This window comes from Eulemur rufifrons, chromosome 8, assembly GCF_041146395.1.
Source record: "Eulemur rufifrons isolate Redbay chromosome 8, OSU_ERuf_1, whole genome shotgun sequence".
NCBI classification, from domain to species: Eukaryota; Metazoa; Chordata; class Mammalia; order Primates; family Lemuridae; genus Eulemur; species Eulemur rufifrons.
The window spans coordinates 9,283,386-9,306,040 of NC_090990.1; the positions used below are offsets into that span (position 1 = coordinate 9,283,386).

The window sequence follows — 22,655 nt, forward strand, 5'->3', positions numbered from 1 at the left end:
GTTACCCCGCCACGCTTGGCAGCAGCTTCTGTGTGTGTACCGTGGGGACCATGCGGTAACTATGTCACCAGACTGAATCGTTGTGAAGTGCTCAGGGCAGTGCCTGGCACGTGGTATATATCATAATGGATTTTGGTTATTGTATTAGTTTTCTATTTAGAACAACATAAATTTATTATCTCACGGTTCTGTAGGTCAGAAGTCTGGGTAGACTCAGCTGATTCCCTGCCCCTGGGCACTCAAGGCCAAAATCAAGGTGTTGGCCACCCGGGCTCTTCTCTCGAGGTTTTGGGGCATCGTCTGCCTCTAGGCCCATTGGTGGAATTTAGTTCTGTGCAGTTACGGGGCCCAGGCCCCCACTTCCTTGCTGGCCCTTCTCAGCTTCAGTCCTTTGCTTTTAAGGGTTCATGGGATTGGATTAGCCCCACCTGGATAATCCAGGACAATCCCCCTATGTTAATGTCACCCATTAGTAATCTTTATTATATCTGCCCGATCCCTTTTGCCATGTAATGTAGCATATTCGCAGGTTCTAGGGATCAGGACGTGGACATCTTTGAGGGAGCATCCTGCCAGCCGCAGTACTATCACCTGTTGCCTGGACCCTTGCCATGGGCAGGGAGGTGGTGTTGCGGGGCGGCTTCGAGAGCCTTTGGCGGTGGAGAAAGACGGCAGATGAGCTGGCAGGGCAGTGTTATCACTACATTCGCGGCACGCTGACTTTGTGCCAGGCACTGTTCTTTGCACTTTCGTGTGTCTCAACTCATCTAATCCTCACAACAACCCGAGAGGCAGGGACTGTCATTTCCCCGCTTTCACAGATGAGGAAGTTGCAGCACAGACTGAGCAGCCTGCCCAAGGCCACACAGGCAGGATGTGGAGGGCCGGGGTTCGTGCTCAGGCAGTCTGGGACTGTGTGGGGACAAGGAACTTCGGGACTTCCAGAATGGGTGTAGAGGATGAGTGCTCGCCACTCTGCACGAGTGCATGACGAGGGGGCCCACGTGGCGCTCACTCTCTCAGCTCAACGTCCTCCCCAGCCCCCGGTGCGCCAGGGCATGTCACAGAATCTCCACCACCTGGGACTCTCAGATCTCCCCTTCCTGTCAGGGTTGCACTGATGCTGGGAGCTCTCAGAGCACCCGTGAAGGGCTGGCCTGCTCCTCAGGACTCCCAGGGAGGCTGGCTGAGCTCTCGCTGGCAGGAGGGAAGCAGACGAGCTTCCTCTTTCCCTACGCTCCCAGCATCACTGTCTCACCAGAGCCCAGGCCGTTTCCTCACATCCTGATTCCTTTGAAAGCCCCAGTCTTTACTGCTTCTGCATTATGTCCCTTTCCTAAGGCAGCGACGGGTGGGGGTTGGGGGCAGATGGCCAAGGACCAAAAAGTGAAAAGAAATATGATTAAATACAAACACACGCCTGTAGCCCCAGCTCCTCAGGAGACTGAGGCAGGAGGATCGCATAAGCCCAGGAGTTCAAGGCTGCAGTGCGCTATGATGGTGCCTATGAATAGCCACTGCATTCCAGCCTGGGCAACATAGCAAGACCCCATCTCTTAAAAAAAAAAAAATACATACCCGTGCATACACACACATACCTGTTAATTTCAAAAATGTTATCCAACCATATTGAAAATTTTGTCAACCAGTGTATTTTGTCAGTCCTTTGAGGTACAGCTTATCAAACTCATTTTTGCAGCATAGGAAGCAGCCTCAGAGAGGCACCGAAAGTTGCCCCAGGCTGCACAGTGGGAAAGTGGCAGAGGTGGGACTTGAACTCCAGGCTTTCTGGCTCCAGAGCCCATCCTTTTGTTCATAATAGTGAGCATTTTGACATCTGTTATATGTGCTAAAGTACTCTTCCAAGTGCTTTTATAGGTATGGTCTCATTTAATCTTCACCACAAACTCCTAAGGGCTGTTCTGTTGTTATCCCCATTTACAGATGAGGAAACTGAGGTTCCAACAGGTCACTTGCCTGAGGCCAGACCTCTAGGAAGTAGGAGAGCTGGACTTGAGTGCAAGTGCCCAGCTTGAAAGTGGCCTAACTACCGCAATGCTCTCCTGCCTTCCTGCCACCTTAACCGCCAGACCACACGCCTGCCTCTGACAACTGGTCCACAGGCCACCGAGAGACCAGGCCAGGGAGGCTGAGGGCCCCCAGGGGTCACCAGTGACTGCTGCAAGGGCAGGTGGAGGAAGACCCGGAGGGCAGCGGGTTGAGGACTCAGGGGAGAGGAATGCTCCTGGAGCCGTCTGACGTTAAAGGAAAGGAATGGGGGTGGGGGGGGGCATCTTTAGGAGGGGAGAGGATCAGCAGGTCCCTAGGGTGGGTGGAAGTTAGCGGTGGTCCTGGTGGGATGGAAGACACAGAAGAGATGGCTGATGCGCAGGGAGGACCAGGGTGGGAGGCATGAAGGCAAGAGGACACGGAGCCCCTGGTGGCTGAGGGAAGGGGACGTGAAGGTCATACCGGGAACTTCCATGCTGGGAAGTCCAGGTGATGGCAGGGAGCAGAGGGCACACTCAAAGGGTGTGGAGTGACCAAGGTGAGTTCAATACGGGGACTCTTGCAGGGGACACAGGATTTACAGAAACCATGAGCGATTGCTCAGCGCCCAGAGGCAGCACGAGTGAGGAGCTCCCGGGCCTGAGGGAGACGGGACGGGGACGGGACAGTTCCCGGAAGCTGGAGACCTAGAGGGATGGCAGAGAGAGCTGGCGGGAGCTATGGCTTCTGGTGGAGTGTCACAGCCAGCACAGGGTGACCCCATGGTGGGGGCGCTGGGGGAATAAATGTCCCAGCGTCTCCTTCCTCCCTGCTCCGGTCTCTGATCTCTCTGGGGCAAACCCAACCAGATGCCAGAAGGCAAGGAGCCCGGGGGTGCCCCACCCAGGCCAGCCTACGGGGACAGAGGGCACAGGGAGGAGGAGGGAAGATCAGGAGTTGCCACTGGAAGACATTGGTGGGCATGGGAGGTGAGGACAGAGGAGGCCACCAGTGACACGGAAAGAGAAGCCCAGGACCTGGTGGCTGGGAGCCCATGGGGTGGGGAGCAGCCTGCCGGGACTGGCCCAAGCTCAAGATCAGCAAGATGAGGCGCTGGGAAGTGGGATGGAGATGGGCTGGAAGGAGTTGGCGAGATTGAGCAGGGACCCTGAGCAGGGACCCAAGCTGGGGACTGAGGTAGGAGAGGTTACTGTCCAAGAGTGGACTTCCAAGTTCCAGAGGATGCAAAGTTGAAAACCGGCTCGGCTCCGAAGGAAGGTTCCAGATATGTTTTGAGCCTGGCAGCAGCCTTGCAACCCAACCAGCCTCTCAGGGAGGCTTCCTCAAAGCACAGTGCTCCTTAGGACGTTTGTTGTTAGTGGAGGTTTTAAAGTCTCAGTGTTGCGTAGGCTCACTGTATACTTTAACAACATATCTGAACACCAGAGGCTTTTAACAAAATGCATTTGTCTTCTATATTCAGTTCCATCCCCTCCTCTCTCATTATGAAATCACTCTACTCTGGAAAGCATAGGGTACAGGTCAAGGATACAGATTTTGGAATGAGCCTGGGTTCAGATCCTGACATTGCCAGGTGCTGGCATCTTGACTTTGGGTGAGTCACGTCACCTTTTCAAAAAAATTCTGGTAAAATACACATAAACATAAAATTTACCATCTTAGCCATTTTTAAGTATGCAGTTCAGTAATGTTAAGTATATTCACATTGTTGTGCAACCAATTTGCAGAACTTTCTCATCTTGCAGAACTGAAACTCCATACCCATTAAACAATAACTGCCCACTCCTCCTGCCCCAGCCCATGACAACCACCAGTCCACTCTGTTTCTCTGCCTTCGACTACTCTAAGTACCTCATATAAAGTGGAATCATGCGCTGTATTTTATGACTGCTTTATTTCACTTTGCATAATGTTCTCACGGTTCATGCATGTTGTAGAATGTGTTAGATTTCCCTTCCTTTTTAAAGCTGAAGACTATTCCATTGTATGTATGTATTAATAGTGCATTTTGTTCATCCATTCATCTGTTGATGGACACTTGAGTGGCTTCCATTTTGGGGCTATTGTAAATAATGCTGCTATGAGCATGGGTGTACAGATAATCTTGTGAGACCCTGCTTGCAGTTCTTTTGAATTATACCCAGAAGTGGAATTGCTGAATCATATGGTAATTCTATTATGTTTTTAATTTTTTGAGGAACCACCATATTATCTTCCATAATGTCTGTACCATTTTCCATTCCCAACAAGAGTACACAGGGTTCTAATTTCTCTACTTCCTCGCCAACACTTACTTTCTGGTTTTTTTTTTTTTTTTTAATAGTAGCCATCCTAATAATGGGTGTGAGGTATCTCGTTGTGGTTTTGATTTGCATTTCCTTGATGATTGTGATGTTGAGCATCTTGTCATATGCTTGTATATCTTCTTTGGAGAAATATCTACTCAAGTTTTTTTGCACATTTTAACAAGGTTATTTGTTTCTGTTGTTGCTGAGCTGTAGGAGTTCTTTATATTATTGATAATAACCCCTTTTCAGATATACGATTTGTAAATATTTTCTCCCATTCCATAGATTGGCTTTTCACTGCATTGATTGTGTCCTTTGATGCATGAAAGTTTTCATTTTGATGTAGTCCAATTTATCTATTTTTACTTTTGTTGCCTGTGCTTTTGTGTCATATCTAAGAAATCATTGCCAAGTCCAATGTCGTGAAGCTTTTCCTCTATGTTTTCTTTCAGGAGTTTTATAGCACTTACGTTTAGATATTCAATCAGTTTGAAACTAATTTTTGTTTGTGATGTAAGGTAGGGGTCCCATTTCATCCTTTTATGTGTGGATATCCAGTTTTCCCAGCATCGTTTGTTGAAGACTGTCCTTTCCCCACTGCATGGTCTTGACACCCTTGTCAAAAATCAATGGACCATATGTGCAAAGGTTTATTTCTGGGCTTTCTATTCTATTTCACTGTTCTGTATGTCTGGTGTAAATACTAGTACCACACTGTTTTGACTATTTTAGCTTTTTCATAACTTTTGAAACCAGGAAGTATGAGACCTCCAACTTTGCTCTTCTTTTTCAAGATTGTTTTGTCTATTCAGGGTCCCTTTGAGATTCCATATGAATTTTAGGATGAATTTTTTTTTTTATTTAAGAAAAAGAATGCCGGCCAGGCGCGGTGGCTCACGCCTGTAAGCCTAGCACTCTGGGAGGCCAAGGCGGGTGGATCGCTCGAGGTCAGGAGTTCAAGACCAGCCTGAGCAAGAGTGAGACCCAGTGTCTACTAAAAATAGAAAGAAATTATTTGGACAGCTAAAAATGTGTATAGAAAAAAAAATTAGCTGGGCATGGTGGCGCATACCTGTAGTCCCAGCTACTCAGGAGGCTGAGGCAGGAGGATTGCTTAAGCCCAGGAGTTTGAGGTTGCTGTGAGCTAGGCTGATACCACGGCACTCAAGCCCAGACAACAGAGTGAGACTCTGTCTCAAAAAAAAAAAAAAAGAAAGAAAAGAAAAAAAAAGAAAAAGAAAAAGAATGCCATTGGGATTTTAAGAGGGATTGCATTAAATCTCTATTAGATCACTTTGGGTAGCATTGACATTCTAAAAATATTAGGTCTTCCAGTTGGTGAGCATGGAATGTCTTTCCATTTATTTGTGTCTTCTTTAATTTCTTTCAGTAACATTTTAAAGTTTTCAGTGTATTAATACAAGTCTTTGCCTCCTTGGTTAAGTTTATTCCTAATATTTTATTATTTTTGATGCTATTGTAAGTAGAATTATTTTCATAATTTACTATTTGGATTGTTCATTATTAGTATATAGAAATGCCACTGATTTTTTTGTGCTGATTTTGTATCTTGTAACTTTACTGAATTCATTTATTAATACTAACAGGTTTTTTTGTGTGGAACCTTTAGGGCTTTCTACATATATTAATAAAATTACATTGTCTGAGAACAGAGATAACTTTACTTCTGGAATATTTTTTTTGAGATGGGGGTCTGGAGTGCAGTGGTGTGATCATAGCTCACTGCAGCCTCGAACTCCTGGGCTCAAGCAATCCTTCTACCTTGACCTCCCAAAGTACTGGGATTACAGGTGGCCCTACTTCTGGAATATTGTGAATGGCTTTTTTTTTTTTTTTTTTTTTTTTGCCTACTTGCTCTGGCTAGGACTTCCAGTACTACGTTGGACCAAAGCAGTAAGAGTGGGCGTCTTTGCCTTGTTCCTGGTCTTAGGGGAAAAGCTTTTAGTCTTTGACCACTGAATATGATGTTAGCTGTTGGCTTTTCGTATACAGCCTTTATTATGTTGGGATAGTTTTCTTCTATTCCTAGTTTGTTGAGTGTTTTTTCATGAAAAAGTGTTAAATTTTGTCAAATGTTTTTTCTCCATCCATTGAGATGATCATGTGGTTTTTTTCCCCCTTCATTCTGCTAATGTGATGTATTACATTGGTTTTCATATGTTGAACCTTCTTACATTTCAGGAATAAATCCCAGTTGGTCATGGTGTATAATCCTTTTAATGAGCTGTTGAATTGTTTGCTAATATTTTGTTGAAGAGTTTTGCATCAATATTCATTAGGGATATTGGTCTGCAGTTTTCTCGTAATGTCTTTGTCTGGTTTTAGCATCAGGGTTATGCTGCTCTCTCACTTCACCGTTGGAGTCTCAGCTCCTTCATCTGTAATACTGGGACGATAATAGAACTCCCTGGACAGGGCTGTTGTGCAGATTAAATGTGGGAATGAACACAACGTGGTTTGGCAAGGCCCAGTTCTCGGAAGCTCTCAAAATATGTTAGCTGTTAATAATGATAAAAACAAAACAACAGTTTCTCTTGTAGTGAGACAGCTCAGCAGGGTGGAGCTTATACACTGAGCCTGTGTTAGCAGCAGGGCTCCTGACCAGCATCAGGGCTCTGAAATTGTCAGAATGCGGGAGGGAGCGGGATAACCGGGCATCCTCAGGAACGCTCCCTGGGCCTGATGTGGGGCAGAGGCTTGTCCCTTTTTGTGGTGTCATTTAAAACCTCTTGCTTTGATTATTTATTTTCCTTTCTTTCTTTCTTTTTTTTTTTTTTAAGAGACACAATGTCTCATTCTGTCATCCAGGCTGGAGTGCAGTAGCCCAATCATAGCTTACTGTGACCTCAAATTCCTGGGATCAATTGATCCTCCTCCCTCAGCCTCCTGAGTAGCTGGGACTACAGGTGTGCACCACCACTCCCAGCTAATTTTTTTTTTACTGTTTTGTAGAGACAGGATCTCACTGTGTTGCCCAGGCTGGTCTCAAACTCCTGGCCTCAAGCAATCCTCCTGCCGCGGCCTCCCAAAGTGCTGGGATTACAGCTGTGAGCCACTGAACTTGGCCATTGCTTTGATTTCTTCGTCACAGGGTGACAGCTTTTAAGGAGCGGAAAGTGATGGGACTTAAGAAGAGAAAAAACAAAATGCAACACGTAGAATTGATCTTTTTGATGGGTTATCAAGGGTTCATAGAGCATGAAGAAACGTGATCAGTAGGAATGGAGATGAAGATAACGTGGGTAACATTTCCCAAACAGCTAATGTGTTTTAATATTTGTTTAATAGACTTTATTTTTTAAAACAGTTTTAGGTTTATGGAAAATTGAGCAGATAGTACAGAGAGTTCCCATATGTCCCACCCCTTCCACCCACCACACATTCTCACACACACACACACACTCTCTCTCTCTCTCTCTGAGACTCCTCTGTTATTAACATCTTGCATTACCATGGTATATTTGTTACAATTGAATCAACATTAATATATTATGATTAACTAAAGCCTATGGTTTACATTAGGGTTCACTGTTTGTATTATAAAGTTCCATGGGTTTTGACATAGACATGTACTGTATTCACCACTATAGCATCATACAGAATCGTTTCACTGCCCTAAAAATCCCCTGTGCTCCACCTGTTCATCTCTCCCTGTCTCTTCCTGACTCCCTGGCTACAACAGATCTTTCTTTAGTTTTATCTTCGTCAAAATTTCATATGGTTGGAATCACACAATATTTAGCCCTTTTAAATTAGCTTTTGCCCCCCACCCCCCACTGAACTATATGCATTTAAGCTTCCTCTGTCTTTTTGTGGCTTGATAGCTCATTTATTTTTATCATTGACTAATATTTCATTGTATGGATGTACCACAGTTTGTTCATTCATTCACCTTTTGAAGGGCGTCTTGATTGCTTCCAGTTTTTGGTAATTATGAATGAAGATGCCATAAACATGTATCCAGAATAAATGAGTTTTAAAACTCAACAATAAGAAAACCACCCAAATTGAAAATGGACAAATGATCTGAACAGATATCTCGCCAAAGAAGATATACAGATGGCAATAAGCACATGAAAAGATGCTGAACATCATATCTCACTAGGGAATTACAAATAAAGCATGGAATATCTGTCCATTTATTTTTCTTCTTTAGTCTGTTGATGTGATGGATTACATTAATCAATTTGAAGGTCAAACCGGTCTTGAATAGCTAGAATAAATCCCAGGCATTGTGGTATATAATTCTTTTTATGCATTGTTGGATTCTATTTGCTAATATTTTGTTGAAGATTTTGCATCTATATGTATGAGAGAGATTGGTTTGTAGTTTTCCTTTCTTGTAATGTCTTTATCTGGCTTGGGTATCAGGGTGATATTGGCCTCATAGAATGAGTTAGGAAGTGTTCCCTCTGCTTCTGTTTTCTGGAAGAGATTGTAGGGAGCTGGTATCATTTCTTCATTAAACGTTGATAGAATTCACCCAATGAACCCATCTGGGCCTAGTGCTTTGTGTTTTGGAAGATTATTAATTATTGATTCAAATTGTTTAGTAGTTAAGGGCCCGCTCAGATAATCTATTTCTCGTATGTGAGTTTTGGTAGATTGTGTCTTTCAAGGAATTGGTCCATTTCATCAAAGTTACCAAATTTGTGGACAGAGAGTTATTCATAACATTCCTTTATTATCCTCTTAATGTCGATAGGATCAGCAATGATGGCCTCTCTTTCATGTCTGATTTTAATAATTTGTGTCTTTTTTTTTTTTTTTTGGTTAGCCTGCTAGAGATTTATCAATTTTGTTGATCTTTCCAAAGAACCAGCTTTTGGTTTCTTTGATTTCCTCTTCTGTTTTCCTATTTCCAATTTCATTCATTTCTGCTAATTATTATTTCTGTTTTTCTGCTTGTGCTAGGCTTGTGGTGTTCTTCTTTCTCTAGTTTCCTAAGGTGGAAGCTTTGGCTGTTGATTTTAGATCTTTCTTCTTTTCTTACGTATGCATTCAATGCTATAAATTTCCCTTTAAGCACTGCTTTCACTGCATCCCACCAATTTTAAGTTGTATTTTCATTTTCTTAAGATAATTCTTGATTCCTCTTGAGACTTCTTCCTTGACTCATGTGTTGTTTTGAAGTACATTGTTTAACTCCAAATATTTTGGGATTTTCCAGCTATCCTTCTGTAACTAATTTCTAGTTTAATTCCACTGTGGTCTGAGAGCATACTTTGCATAATTTCTGTTCTTTTAAATTCATTGAGATGTGTTTAAGGCCCAGAACGTGGTATGTCTTGGTTGAGTATTCCATGTGGGCTTGAGGGAATGTGTATTTTGCTGTTGGGAGAAATATTCTATAAATGGCAACTAGATCCCACTGATGGATGTGCATTCAGTTCATCCGTGTCTTTACTGACTTTCTGCCTGCTGGGTCTATCACGGATGGATGGGTGTGGAAGCCTCAGCTGTCACAGTGGACCTGTCTGTCTGTCCTGCAGCTCCATCAGTTTTTGCCTTGTGTGTTTCAGCACTCTGTTGTTAGGTGCATTGAGGATTATTACGGCTTCTTGGAGAATTGACCCCTTCATCATTATTTAATGCCTCTCTTTATCCCTGATGGTTTTCTCTGAAGTCTGCTTTGTCTGCAATTAACATAGCTACTCCAGCTTTTTTGTGTTTTCATATTTTGGTTGCCAAAGCACTTGGTGGACACTTGAAAAGTGGTTAAGAGCACAGACCTTTGAATCAGGCAAACCTGGGTACAAGCCAGCCTTGTCAAGCTGGTGACTTTGGAGAAATTCAATCATTCTGTGTCTCAGTTTCCTCATCTACAAAATGGGGAACTATCTCTTGTTGTGAAGATGAAATGGGACAATGCAATAAATCACTTAGGAAATTTTAATGTTTAATTAATGTTATGTTATTACTCTTATATATTGTGTATTAAAATATTCCATTATTATATAAGCTATTGGTTATTATCATATTATGGGACTTTAGATATCTAAGTGCAAGTACTTTTGTGTGAAAGCTGGATGGAGCACTCTGAGAAGATAAACTTAGAGAATAGTTGCAGAGTCTGAGGCCAGCAGGCCCATGCCCTTAGGCGACAAAGACTTCAGTGTGCCCTGCAGCTTGCAGACAGGACATTTCCACTCATCTATTCGGGGCCCTGCAGCAGGAGAATGTGGTGTTACTTCCTTTTGCTGAGCTTCGCACAATCTTCTTATTAAAGTATAATGACAGAGGAGTTTCTGTCCCTTACTGCCAATTCACAGACACACTGGCTGGGGCCCCTTTCCTTTGGGGAAACCTGCTCACACCAAGCCCCCCTTTGAAAAATAGATCATCTTTGGTTAGACACATTCTGAGAAGCTTTAAGTAGCAGTAGAAATAACTAATAGCATGGGAAAATGTTCAGTGTTTATCTAGGTTTTTAAAAGGCAGTTATAAAACTATGTACGTATAGTATGATTAACTTTGTTAAACAATTTTTAGAAAGCATGTAAGCACAGAAAAAACCTGGATGGATGTGAACCACAGTGTTCACAGTGACTGCCCTTGGGGATAGGATTATAAGTGATTGTAATGTCTGCTTTTCTCTATTTTTCATTTTCTGCTATTTTAGGAAAAACATGTTATTTTAAAAGTGAATAGAACAAATAGATGAATTACAATAACCCCTTAACTAAACATACTCTATTCCATGAACTTGTCACTTGTTGCCCGGCCTTTGTGGTTTGTGTTTGGGACATTTTTCTTCCTGTCCTGCCATTGAGTGACACTGTGTGGGGTCAGGGAAATAGAAATTGGCCAGTTCCCTGGCTAAATGCCCAATAAGACTCCCCCAAGTTCTCTTTGCTTGTGTTGCCTGATTCTCCACCCAACACCCTGGGTACCTCTCCCCAGATCTGGAGTCAGACAGAGCACATGTCCTGGCCCTTTCATGCACTAGCTGTGTAGCCTTGGGCAAGTCACTTAACCTCTCTGATCCCTCAGCATCTTCCTTTTAAAATGAGCTTGGTGACACAGGTAAAGCACCTAGCACATTCTGGCACGCAGTGGGCACTAGTTAACTTATTTTATGGCTACAGCTTCTCTCCTTCTCTATTTCAGTCCGCTGACATCCTCTCCTTCTCTATTTCAGTCCGCTGACATCGACAACCACCACGCGCTCATTGAGTTTAATGAGGCCGATTGCAGCTTTGTTCTCCAGGACTTCAATTCCCGCAACGGCACGTTTGTCAACGAATGCCACATTCAAAATGTGGCCGTGAAGCTTATACCCGGAGACATCCTGAGGTTTGGCTCTGCAGGGCTGACCTACGAACTGGTCATCGAAAACCCGCCCCAGGTGAGTCCGGGCCACTGCGGGGTAAAGGGGTGGTGTCGCCTTCTGTGCAGCCCGGCGTTCAAATACACCAGAGCGGTGTGGCTGTGATTTGACGCTGTGCACGCGGGTGGCAGCCGCGCAGTTCAGCCCTGGAAGCTCAGACCGTCCGGGCAGGTCCCGGGGAGGAGGGTCTTGGCGCCCTCTCCTGGGCGTTTCGTGGGGTTACATGCAGAAACGTGCCTTGCGTGAGAAGAGGGGCGAGCAGGCCTGTGCCAGAGAGGGCCAGGGGTGGATGCTCCCGTTTAGGCAGATCAGCGCTCTGCTGCTTCCTAGCCCTGACCTGGGCCGGGGTTCTTTGCACGTCTGGGTCTCTGCCTTCTCGATGGTGCGTGGCACTGAGAGAATGTCTGTAAAGCCTGAAACTTAGCGTCCAGGTAGACGCTCAGCACAGGATGGCCTGAAAGTCCACATCTGTGAAGTTCGGGCCTGTCTCCCTAGCGTGTCTGATTACAAGAATCCGGGAGGAATGTTCAGTAAAATTACACGTTCCCAGGCCCCCTCCCCAGGAAATTCTGAGTTTGTGCCTTGCCGGCAGGGGAGGAGAAGGACAAACAACAAATATCTGTTATTTTTCTTTTTTTCCTACAAAGATATTTACGGAAGTATTTTTGTAGTGACATAAAATTTGAAACCTAAGTGCCCATCAAAAGAGACAATGTTTGATAAAATACAAGGGTTCACTCTTATCTAGAATACTGTGCTGCTTCTTAAAAACACAGCTTTATTGAGGTATAATTGACACACAATAAAACCGCACATGTTTAAAGTACATAGTCTGATAGATTTTGCCATATGAATGTGCCCATAAAACCATCACTACACCCAAGATGGTGGGCATAGCCTTCACTCCCACGAGTCTTCCTCGTGAATGTGACATTTGTTTGCCTGCTTGCTTTGAACAGCTTTATTGAAGTATAATTTACATAACATAAACTTCACCCATTTTAAGTGTACGAGTCAATAAATTTTGAAGAGTTGTGCAGCCGTCACCATAATCTAGGCTCAGAACATTTCCATCACATTTCCATCACCCCAACCCCGAAAGAAACCTCTGAGGTACTTCAGTTATTTTCAATTTTTTATTACTTTTTAAATTTTTTTTGTTTTTTTTTTGAGACAGAGTCTCACTCTGTTGCCCCAGCTAGAGTGCAGTGGCATCATTGTAGCTCACTGCAGCCTCAAACTCCCGTGCCCAAGTGATCCTCCTGCCTCAGCCTCCAGAGTAGCCGGAATACAGGTGTGCACCACCATGCCCAGATAATTTTTTTCTATTTTTGGTAGAGACAGGTCTCACTCTTGCTCAGGCTGGCTTCAAACTCCGGACCTCAAGCGATCCTCCTGCCTTGGCCTCCCTAAATGCTAGGATTACAGGCATGAGCCACAGTACTTGGCCTTTTTTATTGTTTAGATTGTGCTAAGATACACATAACACAAAATTGATCATCTTACCCATTTTTACGTGTACAGTTCAGTGGCTCTAAGTGCATTCGTGTTGTGCCACCATCACCATTATCCATCCACAGAACTCTTTTCATTTTGCAAAACTGAAACTCTGTGCCCATTAAACAAGGACTTCCTATTCCTTCCTCAACCCAGCACCCCCTAACAACTACCATTCCACTTTCTGCCTCTGAATTTGACTATCCTAGGTACTTTGTATAAGTGAAATCATGCAATATTTGTCCTGTTGTGACTGGTTTATTTCACTTAGCGTAATGTCCTCAAGGTTCATCCATGTTGTAGCACGTATCAGAATTCCCTTCCTTTTTAAGGCTGGATAGATAATATTCCATTGTATAGATAGAGCACGTTTTATCTATTCATCCGTTGATGGACACTTGGGTTACTTCCTCGTGGCTACTGGGAATAAAGCAGCTATAAACTTAAGTGTACAAATGTGAGGAGGGCACTTTGTTTTACTCACACGAGTATGGCAAACAGTGGTAAAGATCTCTACCTCTGGCTGTTGAAGGAGCACGAGGACACTGTGTAAGACAATGAAATCAGTAGAGTTATTACAATGGGATTGTGACGTTAGCAGGAAGAACCACTAACAAGCAAATTCCCTGCTTTCCCTTATTTAATGCTTGCGACAGCCCAGGACAGCGCTCTCTCATGATCTCTGTTTTGCAGACAAGGAACCTCAAACTCACAGGGGTTAAGTAACTTGCCCTGGGTCACACAGCTGGTCAGTGCAAATTAAACTCTGTCTCTACTTGCAGATAACAGCAGGGAGAAAACCATTTAGTCTGATGCTAGCTGGAGCAGCCTCATCAACTGGTTTTCAAATAGAGCAAAACAAACTTTTACAGTCACTTGGCTGTACTTGAATCTTTTAAATTCTTATTTCTACATGCAGTTGCGCGGTGCCTCATTGGCCACGGGACTGCTGGCAGCCGGGCAGGTACTGCCCTGGCCAGTGCCCCCGGCACTCACAGCAGCCTGAGCCTGTCTCTGCCGGCCTTTCCTCAGGAGACCCCCACTCCCGCCCCACCCTCATGGAAGTGCTCTCAGCTCCCTCTCAGACTTCTCTGGGGGCGTCCTCTAAGCTCCTCTAAGGGAAGGAATCCTTTGCAGGCCCCGAGTGAGGGCAGCCGTGTGGACGGTTACGCATTCCTGTGGATTCTTTTTCCATTTGCCTCGTGAACTCTACCTGTGGAGTATTAAAAAAGAAAGGAGGTATTGAAGAGTGTCTCTTATCAAATCTCATCTCATTTGGGGCCCCATTTTTCTACGAATTCTGTGGCTATCTTGATTCCTGCTTGCTCTTGCTTCTGATTGATTTTCAGGTCCCTGGAGAGAGCTGTGTTTTCCCCCGGGGGAGGGGTTTCAAAGGTTCTTTCCTTTGGGGGACAATGGTCCTATGGGCCCAAGAGTTAACTGTTCATTCCCCAACAAAGAGTTTGCAAATGGACACATTTATTTCGGGCTCTATGGTGGCCATGACAGATAGAGAGGGATGTGACAGCCACTCTATGAGAAAGTGGGGAGCGGGTGCCAAAGCTAGGGACCAATGTGCTTGCAGGCGTCCCAGTGGTTCGTGCGGCCTCCTGAAGTTCAAGTCAGGCTGCCCGGCGCAGTTGCAGCCCTGCTCTTTCCCAGCCGTGGGGTCCTGCACAAGTTGCTTCACCTCTCAAAGCCTCGGTTCCCATTTCTGTGAAATTGGGACCATAATAGTTCCTACCATGTGGGGTGGCTGTGGTATCAAATGGGCATGTCAGTTGCCCCACCGGCGCCTGGCACCTGTGATAGGCGCTTATCGCTCGGCTGTAGAGCCAAGCAGAGGGCACGCGGGCAGCCACCCGCCGCCTCTGCGAGCTTTCCCACGGACAGGAAATCACTCAGGACCCCCCAGCGACCAGGTGGACGCCTTTGCAAATAAATTACCCACAGTGACAAACAAGATGGGAAAACATAAAGAAAAACTCTTGGTTGGCAAAGTACACTGGCACCCAGGATATTCCCAGGAGTACATGGTGTAAGCCATACTCTTTTGCCAAAGGCCACCGTTGTTGCACAACTCCAGGGTCACCACTCGTGGCATAGGCCACACAGATGGTACCCCCTGGAGTTGTACAGGACATAACTTGCAGGGCTATTTGTAGTGCCCCGAAGCAACTGCTAAGTAATTACATAGAGTCTCTGCCTTAGTGTCAGGCGTGTGAAACGGAAGGCACAAGTCAGGCGTGCCTGCCATATTGTGCCTGCCATTATGAATTGTGTTTGTTGATTTTTTTTAGTGCTTTACGATCTCTGTGAACATAGGCTGTCCCAGTAACAGTGCTGGTGTTCTCATAAAGCAGCTGGGTAAGGAAACCTGCCTTAGCCTGCTCTGTCCTGCTCCCATTCCAGCCAGAGACTCCCATGTGACTTCTGGACATGGTCCTTTGTCCCTCTCGCAACCTCATGACATCCTGCGTGGCATAAGGAGCTTCCTCTATGAGCCCGTATGCCTTGCTGCTCACTGCTTTAACTCTGTGTGTCATACGATTTCTATCTACTCAGCTCTGCTGTTGGAATACGGTGAAGAACACAAAGGCTTTGGACTAGGATAGACCCAAGTTCAAGTTCAAATTCCAACTGCAACTTACTTAACCTTTCTGAGCTTCAGTTTCCAATTTCTGCCAAGCAGGTACACATTAATCACAGGCTTCTTCTCCCCCTAAAGAATTTTCATGGAGGCCGTTGGGACCACCCCATCATTGTATAAACTGATGCTCAAAGATGCTCTGCGACTTTCCCAAGGGTACACATCAGTTTCCCAAGGTTACACATCCCAGAACGAGAATTAAAGGCCAGTCCTGAGTCCTAGTCTAGGAGGCTTCTCCTAACAGCCCAGAGCACCCTGATGACCTGAGGAGGACTGAATGGAGGACGATATACCACGTGGGTAAAAACGAAAGCCACCCGTGAGGGCAGAAAATGCAATTTCAGTTATTAGCTTCTGCATTTGCCTCCACGAACCTTTCACCAGGGATGCTGCAGTTCCTGGACTAACCCAACTGCTTCCTTTTGGTTTCTTTTTTGATGACTATGATTATAAATGCCTGGTGGCTAATGTTTAATGAGCATTGATTATGTGCCAGGAGGCGTTCTAGGTGCTTTATATATATTGTTCCATTTGGCTCTCACGCAGTAAGGAGTAGCTGTCATTATCCCTGTTTTAAAGATGAGGCATAAAAAGTAACACATTTGTCAGGGTCGCATATGGTAAGAGGCAGAGGAGGGAGCAGACCAATTTCTTTGAATGCTCGATCCCATGCTCTCGACCAGAGGAGGGCAAACCATAGCCCCAGGGCCAGACCTAGACCATCACCCCTTTTTGTAAATTAAAGTTTTATTGAAACTCAGCCATGCACACTCGTTTTGGAAGGCAGCTATGCTCACCAACGCACTTGCACACTCATTTTGGTATTGCCTATGTTTGCTCTCCTGCTCCAACAGCAGAGCCGAGTAGACAGAAGCCATGTGACACACAAAGCCAAAAATATGTACCGTCTGGCTTTCTGTAGAAAAAATTCACCCATCTTCACTCGGAACACTATGATGCACTGCGTAACACTGTGATATACCGCCTGTTTCATTTTACCTAGTTTCTGAAAGAAGAGCTAAAAAAGAGGACGGGGCATCTTGGGAACAGGAAAGAGAACTGTTGTAGATTGAGCCCTTAGGACCTTCCAGAAACTGTGCTAGTTAATAGTTTACTTAGTTGTTTGAGGAATATAAAAAAGAGAGAGAAAATAGCTTTAGAATAGTCTTTCATTACCTCTTTAAAATAGTGCTTAGGACTATGTGGTTGTAAATATACGTATACATACACATGCATTTGCATGTATGGGGATATAATTGTATTGATATATCTGATAAATATACTAGACATTAATATTAACATATAATGTATACAAAAAATATATGGTATAAATTTTACCTGTTTCTTCAACTGGAAAATTTTCTTTTAAAACTTTGGAATGTTTTCCCTGGTATAACTTTTGAAGCAGAAATTTGGGGCTTATACTCTGAAGTCTGCTGTAGCTAGAGAACTATTTATTTGTTCCAGATTTCTCTAATGTTTCACTACCTGTCTTATGATTGGTTCTTTGGTCTTAAATCACTTTGCTTGTCTGAGGCCACTGCTTTACCTTTATAAGTTTAAAGGTAAATTTGATATGTGATTTCAGCCTAGTGGGTTTTATTAAATATTTCAGCATGTCAGAACCTATGTAACACTTTTCATTGTGAGTACAAAGTGATATTTGTGCTAAAGTCTCAATAAGCATATTGTCCAGGAAATTTTATTGTTTGTAAGTGTCAGAAACCCACCTCAAACTAGAATAAGAAAGAGGAAGAGGAGGAGTTGTTCATGTAACTGAAAAGGTCAGAAGTATCAGCTTCAGGCCTGGCTGGATCCAGGTGCTCAGGTGATGGTCAGGAAACTGCCTCTTTCATCTTCGTTAGCTTCACAGTCTCAGGCAGATTCCTGCGTCACCTGTAGTGAGGTGGCCACCAGCAGCCCCAGCATCCTCCAAACTTAGTAGCTCCAGGAGAAGAACAAGTTTCATTGACTTGGCTTGGGTCGTGTGCCTACACCTGAACCAATCACAAGGAATGCTCTGACTGGCCTGGCCTGGGTCACACTCCCTCCCCTAGGGTGGAAAGGGGATCCGCCCCAACAGAATTACATGGCTCAGAATTGTGGGAGGGAAGGGTGTCTCCTCCACCCAAGATAGAAAATGGACGCAATGTAGACAAAAGAACCCAAATGTCCATGACATAAGGAAGTGTTCCTACTGCCTAAACTGAACCTACCTAATGAGATTCAGGGATAGGGAATTGGGGAAAGAAAATGATTACTAATCCACTTCTTATTGGAAAAGTCCCAGGCCAATCTCCAAGGACTCAGAGTAGCTTGTTCTTCTCCTGTGTGTGATGAGAAGTTCACAGTTGGTGGCTTAGTCATCCATCTCCCGAAAGGTGACATTTTTCATCTTCAAGGGACCTTTAAATAAACCTTGTTCTTTTTTTTTTTTTTTTTTTTTTTTGGAGACAGAGTCTCTCTCTGTTGTCTGGACTGGAGTGCAGTGGCATCATCATAGCTCACTGCAGCCTCAAACTCCTAGGCTCAAGCAATCCTCCTGCCTCAGCCTCTCGAGTAGCTGGAACTATAGACTTGTGGCACCGCACCTGGCTGATGTTTTCGTTTTTATGTAGAGACAGGGTCTCGCTTTTGCTCAGGCTGGTCTCAAACTCCTGACCTCAAGAGATTCTCCTGCCTCGGCCTCCCAATGTGCTAGGATTACAGGCGTGAGCCACTGCGCCTGGCCAAACCCCGTCCTTGAGAAGGACGTGGCTTTGCCTGTAACCAGGTTGAGTCCCTGGGGATTGAACCAAGGACCAGAGAGCACAGCGGCACTTCTGAACAAACCCCTCGCTAGCCAAGCTTTGTTGTCTCCCAGCCTGATCTCGTAGGATTTTCCTCTGCACTGTGCGCTTACAGTTCCTGGGGGCCTCCTGATGAGAGGAGAAATGCTGAAACAAAGACTTTTAATCAAAGGAAATTTTCCATGGCCAGTGAAGTGGAGGCCATGGGGCAACAGACAGCCTCAGGCACGATGTCCTCGGCAACGAGTCACAGATTGTCATCAGATGTCTACAGGCCACGCAGCGGCATCAGGGGACCAGGGGGAGGAGCGCAGGTGGAAGCCCGAGGGTCCTGGTGAAGCAACACAGACCTGGCCCAGAAACCGCAGGGACCCACCCGGCTGCGTCCTGGCTGTCCTGGCAGGGCACGCGCCTCCCAGGCCGTAGGCACACTGCCGCTTGCCCATTCCTTCGCTCGCCCTATCTGGCAAGGCTGAACTGAAGTCGGCCAAGTCTCGGGGCAGAGAAGGCTATGAGCAAAACTCTAGGTGTTTTCTCCTTAGATTATCTTCATTAAGATATTGGCTGACCCGGAAGCGAATTAGAACTTGAAAGGAAAGGGAAACCCGTAAGCTAGAGGATAGAAGCCTGACAAAGACACCAGGTGAGACGGGCCAGAGTGCAGTGAGGTGTCTTTACCCAGCTCGCCAAAACCCAGACGAGGGACTTTTCTGAATCACTCCAAGGAACCTACTTCTTTAAGCTCCAAAACTTAAACACAGTATAAAACTTGGCAGTTCTGTGTTCTAAAAGGTATAACCCTGATTTCTGAGATTGAAGATCCTGGACGTAGTTTGTGCTTTTCCTGGGGACTTGGAATTATTACCATTTTGAAGGTGGCAGCACCTGGAGCTGTGGAGGTGGAGGCTGCTTCCCCGCGCAGCCCTGGGCTGGCCCTGGCTCCGGTGTCTGCTCTGGGACCTGCAGGCAGCCGCTCCTCTCTGCGGGGTCTGTGTGCCTCTCCCCCCTCCCCCAGGTCCCTTCCTGTCATCACAGCTGTGTAGTTATTACAGTAAAATGAAGTAAAATCAGAGGAAATAGGCCTGCAAGTGGACCCAGAGGACCGTTTGTTTGCATCAGCTCCATGAGTTGCGTGTGGATTTTGTACTATTTTTTTCTGGTAACTCAAAGGCCCTTTTTTTAAAAAAAAAAAAAATGATTAAATACCTTTCTATTTTGGTATAACTTTAGATTTGCAGAAAAGCTGCAATGATAGTACAGAAAATTCCTGTCTAGCTCTCTCCCAGTTTCCCCGGGGTTAACGTTTGATGTGATCATAGGACTGTTTGCAAAACCAAAAAAAAGAAAAAAAAAATCAACATTGATACATTAGTATCAACTAAACTTCAGGATCCACAACCCAGTCAGGGTCCAGGACCCAACTTCAGGATCCATGACCCAATCCAACGCACCACATCGCATTTAGTCCTCATGTCTGTGACAGTTTCTCAGTCTTTCCTTGATGTTCATGACCTTGGCAGTGTGAGGACTGCCGGCCAGGTATCCTGGAGAATGTCCCCCAGTCTGGATTTGTCTGGTGTTTTTCTCTACTCAGACTGGGGTCACCAAGAGGCAAGGTGTCCCTGTCCTCTCATCACTTTGGGGTACCCATACCCACATGGCATCCCTGGTGACACTGAGCCATCAGTGGTTGAGGGGGTGTTTGCCAGGTTTCTCCACTGTAAAGTTCCTGTCTCCCTTTCTGTGCTCTGGACTTGGGGCTTCCCAAGTCCAAGTCACTGAGTCTAGTGACCCTCAGGGGACAGGGGAGGAAGTTGGGTAGCTCCATCTCCTGGAGGGTGGGTATGGACATGTGTTAAATTCTTTCCTAAGGAACATCATCTCTTCTCCCCACTGATTTGTTTCCTCATTTGTGTGTTTATATCTGTATGCACTCATGTATGTTTATTTGATTCTTTGGGTTATACTCCACTGCTATGCTATTTATTTTGTGACTCAGATTGTTCTAGTTGTGGCCACCGGGAGCTCTTTCAAGTTGGGTGCTGTGTTCCTTTGACATGCCCGTCCTTGCTTTTGAGCACTTCCTTACCTACTGCTCTTGCAAGATGCCCCAGGCTCATTGTGTCTTCTCCCTGCCCCAGTCCGGGAGTCAGTCGAAGGCCTCTTTACTTCGGCTTTGTTTGCCGATTGCTGGGTTCAGTCAGCGACGCCTACGGCGTGTGCCAGGCACATTGCTGGGTGCTGGGCCTGCTCAGTGCTTTGCTGGTGAATGTCTAACTGGCGCTCTGACAAAGGAAAGTGTGTGTGTATAGTATAAAGCTTACTGATCCAAAGAATGTGCAGCACATTCTTTACACATAATAAAATATTCTCTTTATCGTAATCTCATTGTAAATTCCACATAGTCATTGATTCTCACAGAAGGTTTTCATTGATTTTTGCTGAACTCTTGTATCCCCAGCCGACTTATGGTAGGAGTTGATGAACAAGTGAGTTTCCAACCTGAATATTGGTGAATATTTTTGTTTACATTTATAGGTAAGACAAAAGTGAAATAAGAAAGAGGTGTGTTGGAACCTCATGTGTTCATCAATGACACGAGTGACTTCTTTGCTATGTCGCATAATAGTTTTCATATACTAGAAGAATATTTACTCAATATTTTGTGCTATTCATAATGTAGCAGCTACAGACAACACACTTTGAAGTTTCATCTGCATTACTAGTATTTTCCCCGTCACTTTCTTACATGTAGACAATCAGCAAAACAAAAAATCAAGCCCTGATTTATAGCATCTCCTAATTTCACACATCACAAATCTTGATTTATAGCATTTCCTGGTTCACACACGGTGGGTGTGAGCACTCCCACCATGGCGAATTTCAAGCTACAATGTAACATCAGCAGAGTTGGGAACAGATCACTTGATCGTAGCGCATCATTCTACAGTGTTGCCAATACCCAATACAGTAGGGGTGAATAACTAACCACAAAAGCGTAGATAATAATCAAATATAGTAAAATGATTAGGAAAGGATGAGTTTTAAGTGTTTATTACTGTTGTTTCCAATATAATTTAATTGGAAGTGTACATACTTTAATTTTTATTGATGGCTGTGTTTTTCAACCAGCTCACAAAATTCTGAACATTCACTAACCAGCTCTCATGAGCCGGTACAAACAGCCCCAGCTCTCCGGTGGCACGGCAGTGACTGCACCACGGGCCCTGCCTGGGAGGAGGCTGTGGTCCTCTGAGCAGCTCCCAGGGTGCTGCATGTGTCCTGTGAATCACACTTCCATAAAGGAGTTGACAGCGTCCCTAGAAAATCCTCTTCACCAGCAGCCCATGCAACATCTTGTGGTTTTTCACACCAGCTATTTCTTATTTTCACTTTTTAACTCAGAAAATCTCCTATTCTTCATTAAACAATTGTCTAAGATCCTTTTGAGAGTATGGAAAGCAAGTGTAAATCATGACTTCAGATAACCTGGAAGCCCTAAGAGCACAGGTTTTGGAGCCAAATAGTATCACCACTTCCTGGCTGCAGGACACTGGGCAAGTCACTTAACCTCTCTGAGCTTCCATTTCTTAGCCCACAGAATTAGGGTAAATATGCCTCCCCCACCCAGACTTATTCTGATAATTAGATGAAACCACAATTTTAAGGGCATGGCACAGTCTGGCATCTATGTGCCTTCTCTCCATGGTGGTTCACAGCGGTGGCAGTGACAGTGATTGCAAGTGGCAGAGAACACGACAAGCTCTTCAAGGGCAAGTCCTGCCTTGCACACGGCCCCCAGGGCTTCCTGTGCAAAATACCTTGGCGTTGTAGGGTGCCCCCTCACCCTGCAGTCTTGACAGGGTACAAAGCGATGTTGGTGTGATAACACAAAGAACAGGGAGGTAATCTGGAAAAAATGGATTGTGCTTTCTTGAGTAAATCATTGACGGGTGTTTGTTCAAGCTGATAGAGATTCAGCAGAGGGTGTGGTCCAGGTGGTTGACAACCTGCTATTTTAAAGATAGTGTTGAAGAAATCAGGAATAATATATGCTGCTTCAGAAACAA

At 44.9% G+C, this 22,655-nt stretch overlaps 1 protein-coding gene across 1 annotated transcript in view; it reads left to right on the forward strand.

Moving 5' to 3' along the window:
- FHAD1 (forkhead associated phosphopeptide binding domain 1) overlaps positions 1 to 22,655 on the forward strand; it is a 115,038-nt gene that overhangs the window by 8,567 nt on the left and 83,816 nt on the right. Inside the window, exon 2 of the mRNA XM_069477353.1 lies at positions 11,461 to 11,667. Coding sequence (XP_069333454.1) covers positions 11,461 to 11,667 — 207 coding nt within the window. The remainder of the gene's footprint in view (positions 1 to 11,460; positions 11,668 to 22,655) is intronic.